Here is a 19891-nt window from a genome sequence, read left to right as displayed (position 1 = left end):
TCTCACGCATGCGTGGCACGACGACTACCGCTCTTTAAATACTCGTAATCTTGTTGCCATCAACGCGGCCGATGTCGCCAACCACATGGACGCCATCAATGGTGAGAACGACCCTTTTTTGCATTGTTCGTTTACACACAGCCATTCTAGAGTGACTGTGGTGTAACTTGACCTCGAAAGCCCCTTCGTTCTCGCCTAGGGGCTTTCGCGGTCAGTCGACAAGTCCCTGTGGTTTACACGACCACATTGAGAACTTATATCATATATCGACGATGGGGGCGCCTATCTGTACCCGAGCGATGAAAGATAGAGGTTATTGTTTTCTCGGCCTCTATATACCAGCAAGTAGAACTGGGCATTGCACCGAGGAGTGCAGCTAAGCGAAGCACAGTGGTACAGAAAGTAAAACGATCGAGTCGCACTGTAACATAAAGTTTTACGTAAGGTGAGTTGTAAATTTCGTGACATGGTTGAATACGATACAATCTATTTATCCAATATATGTGTCCCAGGTTGCATCCAACACGGTTACCGTGCATCCAACAATCTGATTAGCCGAGCAAGCTACGGCCGCTAAACTACATTGAAATGCAAAGCCTACAGGTATGGTTTAAACGCCCGATATTTGTTCAATCGCTATTAGAATAGAATAGAATAGAATAATGCTTTATTAATACCGTAAAGAAAGAGTTAACATTTCCTTTTAGGTTTTCAGATTAATAAAGTAAATAATAAAAGTACATGAAATATAAAAATTGATTTAAAAAGAATTCAACATTAGTGAACAATTCAACATTAGTGAACGACAAGAATACTACAGACAAATATTAATAATATAAGAAATATTAAAATACTGTGATATGTAAGTATCACTGTATGTAGCATAGAATATGTAAAAAATATAAAAGAACATGACAAAATAAAAGAATTAGTCTTGTTTAGATTTAACTAAATATTTGCAGAGAGTGATAAGATGGTTTGTATTTGGTGACTGTAGTACAAGTTTAAATTGTTCTTTTTTGTTCAAGTTTTGGTAATCACTGTTAATTTCTTTAAGAATATTATATATGTCATCTCTGTGTTCTGTGTACAGTTTACATTCTAGTAAATGATGTAATTCATCTTCTATCTCTTTACAGTGGGTGCATAATCTGTCTTTTATCAGTGTTTTTGGTTTTGTGTACCTTCCTGTTTCTACAGCTAGTTTGTGACTACTTGTTCTAAATTGTGCTAGTATTTTGATGTAATGTCTGTTATCTATGTGTTTTATGTAATGTTCCATGTCTAGTGTGGTTTTGTATGTACTGTAAGTGCGCAGTTTTGCATCATCTCTTTTATTGTCATTGTTCCATGTGTTAGTGTAATATTCTCTAATTGAAATTATCACTTCTTGTATTGTTATATTATCTATATTACATTTAGTATATATTTCTAAGTTGTCTTCTAATGACTTCAACCATGACCCCGTGTAATTATTTTTCTTCATTTCCTTCAGTGCATAGTATGCCAAGTTGTTGTAGTCAAGAGTTATTAGGTGTTTATAATACCTAACTGCTTGGCAGTATATTTTGGAGATAAGGGGTTCCCGTCCCATTTCCATCCTACAGGCTATTTTGTTTGTCTTATTATTTAAATTTAAAATTTGTCTGCAGAAACGGATGTGATATTTTTCAGTTTCTGTCTTATCCCATGTAGCAGGTTTGAGAAGGACACCCCAAATTTCTCCTGCATATGTTAGGATTGGTAATTGGGTCATATTTAACAGCTTTAATTTAATATTAATATTATTTGTATTATGTAAATATAGTTGTGATTGTATACATTGTGCTTTGTATGCTTTGTCTGCTAGTCTGTCAGCTGTAGTTACAATATTACTATTTGACTTAAAAATTACTCCTAGGTACGTGTATTGTTCTTTGACTTCTATTTCTTCTTTTCCATAGGTGAATTTTTGTGATAATATTTTACACCAGTTTTTCCTGAATATGACAATTTTTGTTTTTGATGTGTTGACTTGTAGCCCCCAACTAACTGTATATGTATGAAGGTAATTTAGTGCATTTTGTAGCCCTACCTTTGTAGTAGACAATAATGCAATGTCATCTGCATATTGTAGACAGTTAATATGTTTACCATCTAAGTCTGGTGCTGGCATTTCAATATTTGACAGTCCTTCAATAAAGTCATTCATAAAGATGTTAAACAATGTTGGGCTTAAAGGGCAGCCCTGTTTAACACCATTATCTAGCTTGAAATGTGGTGTTATAACATCTCCTAATTTTATAACAAAGTCCATGTTTTTGTACATCATTTTCATAATGTTATATACTTGACCGTTAATGTTATTTTTCAGTAGTTTATATTGCAGTGCTGTTCTCCACACTGTATCAAAAATTTTCTTAAATCCACAAAGCAGCAGAATATTTTTTCCTTTCTTAATTGATATTTTTTAATAATGGTGTGGAGTGTCAATATATGGTCAGTAGTGCGATGTTTGTTACGAAAACCTGCTTGGTTTGGATGTATGGTGAAGTTACTTTCTAAATAGCTGGATATTCTTTTGTTAATAATACTACTAAATATTTTAGCAATGATGTTGCTAACAGATATACCACGGTAGTTATTAACATCCATTTTATCACCTGTTTTGTGTACTGGTGTTATAACATTTGTGTTCCATGACTGTGGATAAATACCAGTTTCCAAGATGTGGTTATACATTTGTTGTAAAGCTTGTTTCACTATTTTGTTGCTATATTTCAACAGTTCTCCTGGTATTCCGTCTGGTCCAGTTGCTTTATTGTTTTTCAGTTTTCTTGTTGCATGAATAATTTCCTGTAATGTTATAGGTTTGTTTAGTTCATGATTGTTGTCCATTTCTTTCTCTAGCTGCAACAGCCTGTCTTCGATTTCTTTTATTCTCTCAATGGGAGTTGTATCATTTCTACTGATTTTCTGAAAATGTTCAATTCATGCTGTATATGGAATTTCTTTTATTGAACTGTTTTCTTTTGTCTGTATTAATAAGTTTATCTTCTTCCAAAAAGTTTGTACTTCATCGTTCTCATCTGCTTGTTCAATGTTTGATAATAATTGTTGTTGTTTCTCTTTCTGTAGTTTCTTTACATATTTTTTGAATTTCTTCTTCTTAGTGTAGTACATTATTCTTAGTTTACCATCTGTTGGATTTTTTTGTAACATTTTTGAAAATGTTTGTAATTCCTTTTTCATCATATTACATTGTCTATCAGTGAATTTTACTTTGTTTTGTTGTGTTTTCTTCTTTACTTTCTTATGTATGGAGCATTTATTTGCAAATTTGTCCATTAATGTTTGAAATTCATGAGCGATCTCATCACTTTCTTTGCTGTTATTGTAATTTTTTAAGAATGTATTTGCAATGTCTTCGCTCTCCTTTGTTTTCATGTAGATTTTATACAGTTCTTTATTTATTGTGTTCCATTGGTATTTTGATGGTGTCTGCGCCTGTAGGTTTTTATTTATATCCATGTTCTCTTTATAACTACTTTGTGTTTTTAGAATTGTTCTGATTGGGTGGTCACTGGTTGTATGTAGTTCTTGTACTTCAAAATGAATGATACTCTTAAGAAGTTCTTCACTAGCTATGCTGTAATCAACAGTACTTGCACCATGGTAACTATAACATGTCAGTTTTCCTGACCAGTCACCGGGAGTTCTTCCATTTATTATTCTCAAGTGGTTTGTCTTACATAATCTAACAAGTTCTTCTCCAAATTCATTTTTCCATGTGTCTGCGTTTCTCCTTTTCTTGATGTTTGTATCATAAATGTATGTATCTGGTATTGGGAGGTTTGTTTGTAACTTGTCTTCATCATCTATAATAATATCTTCAAGTTCTTTGGTTCTTGCATTGAAGTCACCTTGTATGATTATATTTCCTTTCATTTTGAATTCTTGTATTTCATTGTGCAGTTCTTCATATGGGTCATTGTTATTTTGGTTGTAATAACTTGAATTTTTTGGTGGTATGTATGTTGTCCCAATGTAAACATCTTTTTCTAAATGGAAAAACTTTTTTCTTAATTTACACCATATTGTATAGCTATTTCTTGTTGGTATGATCTGGATTCCTTCTTTTATACTATTTCTGATAAAAATGCTGATACCACCTGATGATCTCCATGCTTTCTTATTTTTTGTTCTGATTTTGTGATACACATAATATCCCATTGGTTTTGGTATCAGTCCTTTACTTTCCTTGTCAAGCCAGGTCTCAGTCATTGCATAAAAGTGGTAGTTTTTTATGTGATGTTCTATGTCTAATGTTCTTTCTGTTTTGCTATCCAATGTTTGACGAGTTGGTTTGTAGTTATATCTTAGGCCTGCTGTATTCCAGTGACCAATATTGATGTAATTTGGTGTCATTTCATTGTATATACATTGTCTCTTTTTTTTCTTTATCGTCACTGTCATTATTGGTAATTATTTATATTTTCGTTGTTTGTGTTGCTGTCCTGACAGTGTCTGTAATTCTGTGATGTTTGCCATTTAGTATCATAGTAGCTCTTCCATGGTGTTGTATAGCCTCTGTGTGTAGAAGAATGCATCTCTAGATATTTATCATTAAATCTTGGTTGATAATTCTGTTTTTTATATTCTTCTTTGTGTCTTTGTTGGTGATAGTGTACACTTCTTGGTCTAGCTTCTAGAAAGGTGTATTTATTTACTTCATTGTTTATATTTGTAATAAACATGGTGGTTGCGTTATATTTATTGATGTGTATTCCATCTCTGCTTAATAACTGTGTTGTGATATTGCCCATTGGTATAACATGTATATCTTTAGTTTCTTTACTCCTAATGTAAGAGTTTATTTTGTCCATTATATTTGTTCTCTTTACCTTCCAGTGTTGACGTGGTATCATTTCACACAGAAAAATTTCTGTTGACGGATATTTCTTGTGTGTTATATTTATCAGTACATTGAGTTCATTCTTGATTGATTCAGAGTCTGTCTCTTCATCTATGTCATTTCCACCAATATTTATTGTTATACTTTTTAGACTTTGTGGGAAATGATTATTTTTAATAACTTGTTGGAATGTTTCAATCTTTGCACCACTATAAGTGAGAACCATCTGGTTCTTTGCAAGATCACTGTTATAGATGTGTTTAGATTGAGAGTCACTGATTATCAAATGCTCTAGTTGTTGTGGTATATTACGTTGTTTAAGAATGTGTCCTTTTTCAGTAGAATTACTTGTAGGCTTGTTATTTTCCGGGTCTCTGTAATACTATTCTAGAAAAGTATAGAAAAGGGCATTGCCACCTCCCACTATAGCAGGCTAAGAAGCGAGGCTCAGTGAAACGATCGTTCATTCTATCAAGCCGTACAACCGCGATCGCATTATAAGTAAGGTGAGTTGTACATTTTATTCGCAAGGGTGAATAAAAATGCAATCATCTACTAGTATTTAGCCATATATTTTTAGTGCCCCAGGATGCACTGGATAAACCGGGTCAAGCTAGGGACACCCAACTTTGAAGGTAAGATTACCCAATCACTGGCTTATTGCATTGAGTCGGCAAGTGGAGCAGTGAGGTATACTTTCCCTCATTTTTAAATCAGGTTATTCCATGGCAAACATTGGTACTTCAGTTGATGCATGTGGTGTTATTTATAGTAACATTTAGGGAAAGTTGGAATCACAGATTAATTTCTAATTTGTTTTTTCCTGTTGCTATATCTCAATACCATTGAGCTTATATATTTGTTTAGCTCTAGTGTCTCATCAATGGCACGTGAATTTAGTGAAAACATTATTCCACACAAGCATTAGGGTGAAAAAATAACAGGTATTAATATAACATTGATATCATCGATGCAATTTTTTTTCTTTCAGTATGATCAGAGCATTGTCACGGTTTTCCCCGAGCCTGCATTGCAGGTCAAAACATTTCCTTCCAAGAGCAGCGCAGCGGCTTACTTCAACATCAAACCAGAATGAAGACAGCATCGTTGACGATAAAGGTAAGTTTAGTGTTTCTGAACTAAACCTTATATCATAATACAAGATAATGTAATACATTCATATATCTCTTCCTTTGAGCGCTAAAGTCAACTTTTTTTACCTTTTACAAGATAAAACTCTTTTTTTTTTTCAATGATGAAATTTTTATCAAAATCTGTAGCCAAAAGTAAATTTTGACCACTTGCATCAAAAAAAAAAAAAAAAAAAAAATTACGAAAAATGTTTTTTTTGGATTCTGTCAAAGACTGAAAATGAGAATATAATGGGCGTCACCATTGTCAGTTTTTGAAATATATCTCAAACTCGGAAACAAAACTTTTTTTTTATAAATTGTTATCAAAATTTTTATTGGGAAAATAAGACCCTGTAAAATATCTATACATGTCACTTGGCTGAATGATCTACATCTTGTCATAATAAAAAACGCAGAGTAGAAAAATACAAAAAAAAAAATTTTGATAGAAAAAAACTAATGACGTCATGAATGAAAAAAAAAATTAAGCAGGGAGGGGGGGTCGCCACCCTATTTCCTGTGATAACAATTAGTGTATTTTAGTGAATAGAGACAATTTTGTCACTATTATAATGCTTTTACTATTTTTACTATAGGTTCCTTTGGTGGAGTTATTATGCCATATCATTAATTTTCAGCTGGTGACATACATTGTAGGGTGAACAGAATATATAATGTGAATGATGGAGAACTTATTGCTCAAAACAAAAATAGTGTTTGTTCATTAACATTGTATTCTATGGAATTGTTCTAAAAAGGGTAATGAACATTGTCATCACTGTCATGTGATTAATGTCCGACTTTCTCTAACTTATGAGTAGGCTTCTACCTTATTACCAAAACCCCAAATCTTTAGTAAATTAACAGTACCCAATGACAAAAAAATGCAAGTTACTGTAATATTATTTACACATAATGTGTACGGGGTATATGGGTTATAAAGAGACCATTCAGCCTGCTTTATGTGTCACTGGAAGTGTGACATACATACATACTTTTTTAACAAGTTGAAAATGAACATAAAGTAGCCAATTCACTACGTTCAATTACACACCGTAGCTCCGGTCAGTACAAATGACTATTTTGAACTGTAGGCAATAATCAGCAATTCTGCCAATGATGGAGAGATAGAATCTAGGTCAGGGGAAGCCCCATGACACCACAAATTTCTGTTCGTCAAACCGGGTAAAGGGGGACGGCCGTGTTCCATGGACGTCCTCACCAGCTCTAGCACGCCCTGAGGGTAATGTTGTGACCCATTAACCATCTTGAGTATGTGCCCAGCACACTGGAGCACATGATTGTGTGCGCCATGGACTCTGAGGCCTCGGAGGCAGAACGCACCACCCTCCTAGACCAGGCTCTCATGGCCAGGGCAACTACTGTGCAACGAGACACGGTCTTAGACGCATGGGCTTATGTTCGGCAAGGGGCCAGGTCACAACTTAGTGACTACATCAGGCCCCGGGGAAACCCACCTCATGGGAGGAGAGAACACCCACACCATGCAACAGCCGAACCCATGGCCACAAATATGGCCCTGTCGCACACAGAATGCGCTGGTGCATTCCGGCTTGGAGAGAGCGGGTGACCAATCCCTGGACGCTCCAGGTGGTGACACTCGGCTACATGATACCACTGACATCTCCACCTCCCCTGTCAGTGTCCACTTAGTTGGGGGAACATCCAGAGGACCCCTGCAAGGCAGAAGCAATCAGACAGGAAGTAGACAGTTTGCTGGAAAAGGGCACCACACACAGGGTAGTTCAGTCGGCATTAAGTCCAGGCTTCTACTCAAATGTATTCGTAGTACCAAAATCTACAGGTGGCTGGCCTCCAATTCTGGACTTAAGCAGACTAAATCAGTATGTGCTCCTCGATCGGTTCCGCATGGAGATGCCAAGCAGTGTGCTTCTCTCCATCCACTGGTTCGAGTGGCTAGCCTCACTAGACTTAAGTGATGCTTACCTGCGTGCACATACCGATGCACCCAGCGAGTTGCCATCTCCTTTGATTCACCAACCAGGGCCAAGTATTTGAATTTCGGGGGCTCCTCTTTGGGTTATGCACAGTTCCCTACGTGTTTACCAGAGTGATGAAACAGGTAGTGCTGCTGCTTCACCAAATGTCGGTACACCTCAATCCATACCTAGACAACTGGTTACTACACAACCCAAACAAGGGGTTATTAGTCAAGCAAGTAAGGCTAACGCAGGATTTACTTCACCAGTTAGACTTTTTAGTAAATCAGACAAAGTCCTGTCCCTACCCAATGCAACAGTTGGTGTTTCTGGGCATGGAGTTCGACACAGAGGTAGGCCTGGATCGTCCATCTCAGGCTCAGTGCCTGGCGCTATGCAGCCTAGCAGAACAACTCGTCAGCGATCTCTCAGTGTCCCTCAGAGAACTAATGCGGGTCATTGGAATGATGACCTTGGTTCGAAAGGTAGTTCCCCAGGTCGCATTACGCAGCCGCCCGGTACAACGCTTGTTGCTAGAACACCGAGCTCACCTACGGGAACTAGACAGGCGAAGAAAGCCATGCCCTGGTGGTCGTCACTGGCCAACCTCAGACAGGGGGTCCCCTCGGACCCACTCGCCGCAGCTATGAATCTGGTAACAGACACCTCCCTCCAAGAGTGGGGAGTGCATCTATTTGACAAACAAGCCCAAGGAATATGGGCCCCTCATTTGGTTCGGGACTGCTGTATCAACTGGCTCGAGCTGAAAGCAGTGCACTAAGCACTACTACACTTTCTACCCTTGCTGGAAGACCACAGTCCTGCTCCACACAGACAACACAGCGGTGGTCTTCTACATCAACAAGGAGGAGGGGACACATTCCCCATTGTTGTCAGTTCTAGCAGAGCAAAAAATTCTTCTTTGGTGCCTGGAATACAATGTGGAGCTAACCGCACACCACCTTCCAGGGGTGAGGAACAGTCTGGCAGACACCCTTTCAGAATGGGCTCCGTCTTCAGAACACAGAGTGGCTGATACCACAGTGGGTAGCCTCCAGGCTGTTTGGGCTGTGGGGCAGTCCAAAGATAGACCTGTTTGTCACACTCTGGAATGCCAAGCTCCATGCGTACGTAACACTCGTGACGAGACCAGGGACCTGGGCCATTGACTCCTTGTCGACCCCATGGACCCACATGGATGCGTACGCCTTTCCTCCCTTCCCGCTAATTCACCGGGTACTGGAGAAACTGAAGCCCACCTGCATATTGACTCTGGTGGTGCCCAATTGGCCAACCAAAGCCTGGTTTCCACTTCTGTTGGAAATGCTAGTCGAAACACAAGTAGTGCTTCCTGACCTACCTGACTTGCTGTCCCAACCAGACGGCGCACTACCAATGAGCCCAGCGGTGTATCACTTACACACATGGAGGCTCTCAGAAAGGTTTATCTGAGCGGGCTGCCAACGTCCTGGCCAGGGCGTACAGGCATTCCGCCAATGCTGCCTACAACTCGCAGTGGCGAGCATACACTAATTGGTGTAGTGGAAGGAAGATTGATCCATGCCATCCCTCTATTGGCCAGGTAGCAGAAGTAGGTTTGTCCTACACAGCGATCGTTGGCCTTGTCCCCTGCCATTGAGAATGCTTTGGGGTCAAGTCTAGCCAATTGTCCTATCATTAGGAGACTGTTTACTGCTTTCTATAATCAGTGGCCGAGAACCCAAAAAAGGGAACTGCCTAATTGGGATTTGTCGGTTGTGTTGTCCGCTCTATGCAGAACACCCTTTGAGCCTCTCCAATCAGCACCACTCAAGTTTTTGACGTGGAAAACAGTCTTTCTAATGGCCCTTGCCTTAGGTAGGCGTCGGTCAGAACTAGGCACACTGTCTTTCTCGGACGGGTATGCCGCCTTTATGGACAATCAAGACACGAATCGGGTTTCTCACAAGAACCAAATCCCAGGACACGATCCCCAGCAGATCGTCATCCCCCAGCTGTCAAGTATTGTCGGCCCGGAGGATCAGGAGGAATTGCTTCTCTGCCCTGTTCGAGCAATGAGTTGCTACGAAAACCGTACTAGGATTTTGAGATGGGGAGCCAAGCATATGTTTTTTTGTTACGACCCTGACAGGCAGAATAGGCTGGCCTCTCCAACTTCCATTGCCAGGTGGATTACTGCGACTGTATTAGAGGTCTATAATACTTTATCTTTCTCGACACAGAACTTGCAGAGACCCAAGTACGAGCGCATGAGGTCTGTGCGATTGCTAACTCACTAGCGCTAGCGTCAGGCGCCCCCCTCAAGCATATACTGAGGGCAGGCTTCTGGAGAACGCAGACATCTTTATCTTTATGAAAATTATCTGCTGACAGTAAATAACCCACTACACAGATCATCAATGACCAAACTAAGATTAAGCGCACATGTTTTAAAAATTGAAATGGGCTGATACCATAAAATTGACATTACCGAAAGAAGCTGTTCTGTATGCAATACAAATGATATTGAAGATGAAGAGCACTTTCTGTTAAAATGTCAGTTATACAAACATGAAAGACAAATCCTTCTCAACACAATTAGACAATTATACAAGCTTTATTAACATACTAGGCACAAAGAATACTGTCATGCTAAAATGTCTAGCAAAATATATATTTTGTATGTTTCAACATAAGAGAAAGCAAATTAAAATTAAACAGCTGCCTCACTGATATCTAAATAAGTAATCCTAACATTTACTTTATTAATTTGCATTTCTAACCCATTTTCGGGCAAGTTTGTTGTATTAGTTGTGTATAGTTTAGTTTTTTATACTAGTGTATCTCCTTTTTTTTTTTTATTCTGAATGTTTGTGACATGGAATGACAACCATGCTTTAGTGTACTTAGATCTATGTCCATTTTTAGGATACGACTTCAATAAAGACTATTACATTAATATCAACTACTACCTAAGAGACACCCAATCTATTGAAGAGGGCCTCTGTAGGTTGTGTCCCGTTGTAGCTGGTCAGACTCTGGCTGCTGACCCAGCCCGAACGACCACAAGGGTCCCTGCGAATAGGCTATAAGCCAGTCTCAGCATTTTTGCAGACAGATTTCTCTATTATTAGTGCTCCTTGGAAGATTTGTCTTGCTTTTTGACCTATGTCCTCATGCAGAACTGTTTCGATCTTTACTTCAAAAGCATACTACCCCCTGAATTGGGTTTGGGTTTTTGTTTTGGGTCTTAACTAAGTGATGAGTGATTAATGTAGAGTGTATCATCCCGAACTGAGAAAAAGGACGTTCATCATTTTTTGATTGCTCGGAAACCCACCACCTATCGGCGTCTGACTGACCGGAGTCTATGGTGGGTAATTGAATGTAGTGAATTTAGGCAGAGGGTTCTCCGAACCCACCTATTCACATAGCCACCATAGACTCCGGGTCCCCCCGAACCACCCCACTCATTCCATAGCGTTGGCCTAGTCCTCGGTGCGAAAGAAAGGAACCAGAAGTGATTGTCTGGCTATGATGGCGCTGCCGCAGTTCCTCGGTCCTGTGGTTCTTGACGTAAGGAAAATATCTTGGGGTCATGTGGCTGACCTAGATTTTATCTCTCCGTCATTGGCAGAATTGCTGATTAATGCCTACAGTTCAAAATAGTCATTTTGTCTGACCAGAGTCTATGGTGGGTTCGGACCCTCTGCCCAATTTGCCTACTAGTGTATCGGTTTTTTAAATCTGAATTAATACATTGTTAATTATTCAAACTTCAACTTAATTCATACATTTCCAGAAACCCATTTATGTTGTTTATGATTAATAATCTATTATAAATTTTCAAAGGCTATTTTGAAATTCAAAACCATCCAACCAGTCTTGGCAACTGTGAATTTGACCTCATTAGTGCGGATGAATATAATTACAAAAAGGATATAATATTCTATTCAGAACTTGTTTTCTAGCAAAACTGACCACTTTTAAATAATTGTTGTTATTTATGTACTTTCTCTGTAGATATCTATCGGTTCCCAGCTATGCAAGTACCATCTCTCACTAGACTTAAAGAAATTGCCAATAATAATGGTTTAGATGTTAATGATGAAGATTTGAATCATTACAGAGGTGAGTACACTTGTGTAGTTTAATTCCGGGTTTTATCCATATGCCCACTTACACCCATACGGTAGTAAGATTAAGTACCAAAGTATCAAAATTTCACCAAAAAGTACCAAAAACCAAATTCTCCAAAATTAGAATTGCATGATAAATATTTCATTTTTTTGTGGTGATCGGCGTTAAAATCCACTCGAATCCACCCCAGTGAATCATATTTTTAGCTAAACTATGTTTTTTTTTAAATCATTCATTGACCAGTGCGTTGAAGTGTGCACATTGTTCATTGTAGAAAAATGGTTCAACTTCTTGCTTAACAAATTTACCAAAAATGTTGTAATACAAATTTAGTAATTTGTTTATCACCAACCAGTTAGACAGTTTGTCTCCAACCAAATTTATTCATATACTTTCATGTACCAGTAGGAATCAAAGGATGATTGAAATAATAAATTTTCTGAAATTCTGATGCTCATTTCTTAATAAAAAATGTTTTTTATCAGATTTCATAGAAAATGTAGTTGGTAATGCTATGAATATCATGGACAGTTATCCTCAACCAACACTTCCTGTGAAATATCCCCGAACTCCTGGATACAGACCAACTGAAGATGAAAATCAACACAATGGATGGTAATTTTAAGTTGTGTTTTGCAAATATGTGAAACATAACTTCTAGAACAAGCTGAAAAAATAAAATGTGTAAAAATAATGTTGTTTTAACTAAAAATACTTGCTAGGAATATTAAAAGTAGATTTTCTGACATTGCCACACATTTCATTGTGAGTTTACTGCAGGCTCTTATCCCTTTGACAAAAATCCCTAAAATGTAACTTTAATATCTCCAAGGACAAACAAATCCTACTAATTTGGTGAGTGTATATTGTTTACAAGTCTAGGTTAATTTAAGAAACTTGGTGTATATGTACCTTGGGCAGACTTCTCTTAGATTTGTTCATTTCATGATCATATCTTCAATTATCTATTTTTGATGAATATTTTTGTCATTTTTGGTAAAGAGTGATATTTCTCGACTTCTTGTTGAAAACCGCAAGCCCAATTGCTTTGATATTATACTTATAGGTACTACATGTGGACATCTCTCAGATTTGTTCATTTTGTGATGATATATTCAATTCTCTAATTTGGATGAATATTTTTGTGAGTGATATTTTTGACTTGTTAAGGTAGAGATGCAGTTTACCTGACAGGTATGTTAATTAGTTAATTAGGAAACCAAGATGACCTTCCTTGTCCACAAAACTATTATATATTTTCGAAAAGCTTATTGTATGAATTTTAAAATTTTGTTAGTATTTTTTTATGGACACTGTATTTTAAAATATGCACAAAAATGTGCTTTTTTGGTCAAAAGTGATTTAAAAAAAATAGCTTCTAAACCATGCTTCTGTTTCCTGTCAAAATTGGTTTATGGGTACATCTGTTTACTATGAAGAAAATGCCGTCTTGAAAACTGTCTACCAGTTGTCAATTTTGCAGGGCAGCAGCTCAAATTTCACTACTTCAAGTTTATGCATAAATTAACATCAAAGCTAGTTGTCTGTACGATTGTTGTAACACTGTTCAACAAAAAACAATGCCCGAGGGCTTTTTGAAGATAAACACATTGTCAATCATTTGTGAAAATTTCAAAACAAAAGGTCAAAGCGTTTAGGAGCTATTTTTTTTTAAGTTCTGGGATGTGCACTAAAAAGAAGCTGAGATAATTGCTAATTTGCATAACAATTCACTCGGTAAGAAGTTTGCTAATGCTCATAATTAAAATGGCTGTAACATTTCAAAATTTAAATGTATTATCGTTTTGTAAAAAGTTATAATATGGAGATCCCGTCATTTCTTTTTTTCACCATGTTTCTTTTTTATTATTTATGTACAGCCTTGCTAAATCTTGATAGGCATTCAAAAGAGAGAATGTTTGCACCTGTTATGTATATTTTAATATCGTCTTTTGAGTATGTTCCACTATTCGCAATTCTACAAAATTTTAAGTCTATAGCCAAGACTGTTTAGATAATAAAAAGCAAAAAAAAAATGTCACTCCCAAGTGCCCACGAACCTGCATCTCTACCTTAAATACTGCAAGTAGACCTCTTTCAGATTGCTTTGATACATATAGGTACCTCGGGCAGACCTCTCCCAGATTTGTTCATTTTCTAATGATATCTTCAGTTCTTTAATTGAAATGTGCATTGCTAACAACAGAGCTATCTCAGCCAAGAGGCTGCATGTTTTTAGATTCATGCTAATTTTTCTGATATTACTTTTTAACATTGTTTGTATGCACAATGTTGCCTATCTGAACACTTGGTATGAGATGCTCAAAACTGAGTAAAATGGTTGAAATATGACAATTGACGATTGTTACTTGTCCCTGTTAAGACGCAGTTTGAAAATGGGGACTTATGGTTTGACCTCTGTGTGTCTGTCTGTCTGTGCGTCTGAACCTATATCTTTGACATGCCTGGACTAATTACATTCAAACTTCACACCTACATGTACATCATACATAATATTATACATATGCACATCAATTTGTTTCATGATCTGATTCAAGATGGCTGAACAGCAGCCATTTTTGTGCTGAAAAATCATCAAAATCAAGCATAATCAAGCATTTATGAATGAATTTTGTTAAAACTTGGGGCATACATTGGACATTATGGGACCTTGATGCACGTCATTTTATTTTTTAGATCGGATTATAAATGGCCGACTGGTGGCCATTTTGTTTTAATGAATGTGGTATCTCTGACATGATTTGACTGATTATAACGGGGTTATAGTTTGATAACTAATGGGGACTGTGCCATGCATGGCTTGTTTATTTTTGCTTTATTTTATTTTAAGGTACTGGCGTTGTGACATAAAAGGTGCTGACACCGGTATATTAAAAGGTAAAACCATTGCTGTTAAAGACAATATTCCATTGGCAGGTGTTCCTATGATGAATGGAAGTTATGTATTAGAAGGGTATGTCCCAGACTATGATGCCACTGTTATTACAAAAGTGCTGGATGCTGGTAAGTCAGTATTGTAATTAACTCGTAATATATTATAAAACTTTAAGACATGTGTTTTATATAATTACAAACCATCTTATACTCACAAGATAAACATTATTTAAACAATAATGTACTCCCCAGTGGCTCATAATGAACGAAAGCACACTTTGAACGACATAATGTGCGAGACATATTAATTAGGTGATGACATTGCTGTCATCATGTGCTGTACATTACATGTAGTCTTGTGTATGTTTTGTTTTGTGATTTGATTCAAAATTGCTGTTTCATCAAAATCAAGTCATTGTGCAACCAGTTTTCAGTCTGGATGTGTGGATGAATTTCATTCATATTACGTGCATGCATTGAACGCTGTTGGACATTGATGTGTACCACATTGCTTTTCAGATCAAATTCAAAATGACCAACTTGTGGTCATTTTATTTAATGCTTGTCGGGAGACATATCTCAAACATGTCTGTGACCATTATACACATACATCATGTCACATATTAAATATGCAGATTTCATGATTTAATTCAAGATAGCTACCAGGTAGATGGCGTCATTTCTTGTGACCTTATAATGAACAACATTTTGTTTTGCACTTAAATTCAAAATGGTTGATTTAGATCCATGTTTGTGAACTCGGTCATTTATGTAAGCGAATACATTACTTAACAGAACAAATACAGTAGCAAAATCATTGTGAAGTGTTTATATCATATACATTTTGATATTGTCATCACAATAGCATGTAAAATAATTTCATTTTTGTTTGTTAGGTGGTCAAATTACAGGGAAAACATCTTGTGAAGACTTGTGCTTTTCCGGTGTTGGTTTTGTCCGAGCCAAAGGTGCTGTCCGAAACCCTCACAATATGAACTATGCAGCTGGTGGGTCAAGTAGTGGATCTGCATCTCTGGTATTAAAATAATCAGTCCCTGTTTAGATGCGACATGTACAGCATGTACTTCAGTGTCAATATTCTCAACAATTGATCAGTTTATATCAATGAAACTGTACATGTTAATTAAACAATAATGAATGACATGCCAACCCAAAATGGAAGAAAGCTCACTTTGTGCGACATATTTGTGCGAGGTGTGAGCTGAGTACAAAGCATAAAGTGTGCTTGTGTTCATTATTGTTATTATTTTTGACTCTCGTGTGCGAAGCACACAATGGGAGTCTTTGCAGTTAGTGTGTTTGTATGTGTGCGTGTGTGTGTATGTGTGCTCGTCTGTTTCACTGATATCTCTAGAACCATACATTAATTTTTGATGAAACTTGGTACATAGATGCTCTTGCATATTAATTACTTAATTAGCATGATAATTAGCAGATTTTTAGCTGTTCCACGACTGTTCCACTGATATCTAAAGAACCACTCATTGGATTTTGATGAAACTTGGCACATATATGCTCTGAACTAATGCACAGATTTGATTAGTTTTAGGTGAAAATCCGTGCATATTAATTACCTAATTTGCATAATTATTTATCAATGTTCAACTTTTCAACTGATATCTCAAATACTAATTTATCACATTTCAAAACTTGGTACATAGATATCATAGGACACTGCACTGACCCGATAGTTTTTAAGGTAATATCAGTGCATATTAATTACCTAATTTGCATAATTAATTAATTTTCAGCTTTTAATATCTCAAGTAGTAATCATCACATTTCAATGAATATTGGTGCATAGATGTCATATGACACTGCACAGACCTGATATTTTTTAGGTTAATATCAGTACATATTAATTACCTAATTTGCATAATTAATTAATTTTCAGCTTTTAATATTTCAAGTAGAAATCATCACATTTTAATGAAACTTTGTACATAGTTACTTAAGGACTGTGCAGAGACCTAATTAGTTATATGGTTAAATATTTATGAATATTAATCACCTTATTAGCATAATTAGTTAATTTTCTGCTTTTCGCCTGATATCTCAAGTACTAATCATCACATCTTAATGAGACTTGCAACATAGATTTTCTAGTACTATGCAGAGACCTAATTAGTATTAAGGTAAATAATTGTGCATATTAATTACCTTATATCCATAATTAGTTAATTTTTTGCTGTCCCATGACTGTTCCACTGATATATAAAGAACCACTCATTGGATTTTAATGCAACTTTTAAAGAGTACTCATCATCATGTTTCAATGCACCTAGGACTATGCAGAGACCTAATTAGTTTTTGGTAAATATTTATGTTTATTAATCACCTAATTAACATAATTAATTAATGAACACTAATATCTCAATTACTGATTATCACATTTTAGTAACATTTGGCACATAAATGCTCTAGGACAATAGACAGGCCTGATTAATTTTGGGTTAAAATCTGTTCATATTCTCTAATTAGCATAGTAATTCTTAATTATTTGGTTATAATCACATTTCAATGAAACTTGGTACATAGATATTACATTATGCAGACCTTATTAGTTTTACACTCAAATCTGTTTATATTAGTTATCATATCTCAAGTTCAAGTAATTTTGAATTAAATTTTAATGTGTCTCCAATACTCTCAGCACACGTGAGTTCTTTTTAAGCTTTCTTTGATTCACCGTTGTCAATATGAGTGGATTTGCTGCCACCAAAATGCAGAAAATTTGGTGACAAATCCACAGTGACCGGAACAGTTTCACTGTCACTGGCCCGTGAATCTGAATAATTTAAAATGTCTTCCTGGAAAATGTTTCCACAATCTCATATGGCAAACTAAGAAACTAGTTGTAATCCATCAAATATGATTGTATTTAAATTATTTACAATGTAAGTGGACGGGTAACTGGTGTGTGGTTTGGAGTAGCACTGTAGTGATCACCATAGTGGACAGCACACCGTGACCGGTATGTCGTTTCGGTGCCCGCCACGGCCTTGCACTATGTTAGTTCACCGCATGGATCGACTGTGCATAGAGGTGCGTACCCGGGATACATGTACATAGTTGTATCGTTATTATTATACCCCATCACACGAGTGATTTCAGCCTTGCCAGTGAATGCCAGTGAATTTTCACACATTAAAACTAAGATATTTTGGAAGAAACGAAAACATTCAACAGAATCTACATTATATGGGCTTTGTAATCTGTATGCTGTATATAATGTCAACGTGTTCACGCAACGATTCCTATTCACACACACAGTACAATACAGTGTGCAGAAGTCATTTCAACATAACACGTATACAAAAAATAGACAAACTGGGAACTCCCTATCCTACATGATGTTAATTTACCGATGATCGAGAGGACCAGTGATGTGTCGAAAATCACGTACCCCCCGTATTTAGTCTGCTGTGAAGTAATTTTTTTTTATTTCTTGCATTATCGCACACATTTAACTGGGATTCGCCGACATCGATAAAACAGGCCATCGTGTTTGCCTTTGGTGAGCTACATTTATTTATTTGTTGGGCGTCGGTACCGGATTGGCCAGACTATGATTTGTGTTTGTCGTTATGGCGAGAATGACATTTTTCATGTAAACTAAGAACAATAATTATTTTTCATATCGCTCATTCACTCAAGTTATTCATTTTCAGTTTTGATTTTAATTGTTTTCACCCCATGCCCGTCTCTTTATTTCTTTTCCTAACATTATCGCGAATAATCTGTGGCAACGACATCATAAAATTTGCTGGTATTGGTAATCCTATAATATAATGAAGAATAATATGGTTTTTACAAGAATCCTTTAAAGTATTCCTGAAGGAATTACGACCATTATGTTGATCAATGTGTAGTAGATGTTGATGCAATCCTGTACAGTGATGCGCATACTTTGCGGTATATTCTCATGATAACCTTAATATGTATCTTTTTCCTGCTTTAATAATGATTTATCAGCGTGAAATTAGGAACAATTCCGTACACAATACGTAACAATACAGTACTCAGTTTATTTTTATTTATATTATTTTTTTTTCTAATAATGAATACATACTAGGTTGAATAGCACTAAGTTAAATTAGAATATTAAAAATACTTGAGAATCCTTTCATAGAATTATTATCTGTGATAATACTGTTTCTGTGATGTCTTTTAGGTAGCGTCTGGACATGTGGATATGGCATTGGGTGCTGACCAGGGTGGATCAATACGCATACCCTCTTCATGGTGTGGTGTTGTTGGTTTTAAACCAACATTTGGATTAGTTCCATATACTGGTATATCACAGATGGAATACACTGCTGACCACACTGGACCAATTGCAAAGAATGTATACGACTGTGCATTGTTGCTAGAGGTATATATTTACAGTAGTAACAAGGGTAAAACGTGTAAAATTGAATATGTTGAATGTATCATATCTGCACTGTGCAATTCACCTTGCTTAAAGTGTTAAAAAAAATCAATAGTCGTAATGGTTGAAAAAAGCAAACATTGGTATGGCATATGCACTAATGTATAAGCTTTCAGGTTGTTCTACTATCATGTTTAGTAAATTTTAGAGAATATTTAACATGTTTTACCTCTGTTATTATTTTAATTATTTTATCATAATTCTGTAATAATTTTTTATTTTAACATAATGGTAATGGCCGTTGAAACATATTTCCAGATTTCCTTGACTACGTGGCATAATAGTTCGGTCACTGAACTATTTTTAGCACTAAAAATTGGTCAAATCTCTATGAAAACAATTATTATTGAATCATTTACAATTGGTTCCTTCATCATATCTCAATATTAAATTTGGTTACATGTGATGAAAAATATCATATGTATTATAACATGGG

General features: G+C 36.3%; 1 protein-coding gene across 1 annotated transcript in view; it reads left to right on the top strand.

Moving 5' to 3' along the window:
* The first annotated feature begins 331 nt into the window (after nucleotides 1-331).
* The window catches only part of LOC102807487 (uncharacterized), a 159615-nt gene continuing 140055 nt past the window's right edge, over nucleotides 332-19891 (top strand). Inside the window, exons 1-7 of the mRNA XM_085497556.1 lie at nucleotides 332-445; nucleotides 5886-6013; nucleotides 11991-12098; nucleotides 12593-12722; nucleotides 14959-15131; nucleotides 15899-16038; nucleotides 19198-19398. Coding sequence (XP_085353682.1) covers nucleotides 5887-6013; nucleotides 11991-12098; nucleotides 12593-12722; nucleotides 14959-15131; nucleotides 15899-16038; nucleotides 19198-19398 — 879 coding nt within the window. The 5' untranslated portion in view covers nucleotides 332-445; nucleotide 5886. The remainder of the gene's footprint in view (nucleotides 446-5885; nucleotides 6014-11990; nucleotides 12099-12592; nucleotides 12723-14958; nucleotides 15132-15898; nucleotides 16039-19197; nucleotides 19399-19891) is intronic.

Source organism: Saccoglossus kowalevskii, chromosome 3, assembly GCF_978046115.1.
Source record: "Saccoglossus kowalevskii chromosome 3, keSacKowa6.1, whole genome shotgun sequence".
Lineage (NCBI taxonomy): Eukaryota > Metazoa > Hemichordata > Enteropneusta > Harrimaniidae > Saccoglossus > Saccoglossus kowalevskii.
Note: the sequence above shows the minus strand (reverse complement) of the source record. Positions and strands in the feature narration are given on the sequence as shown.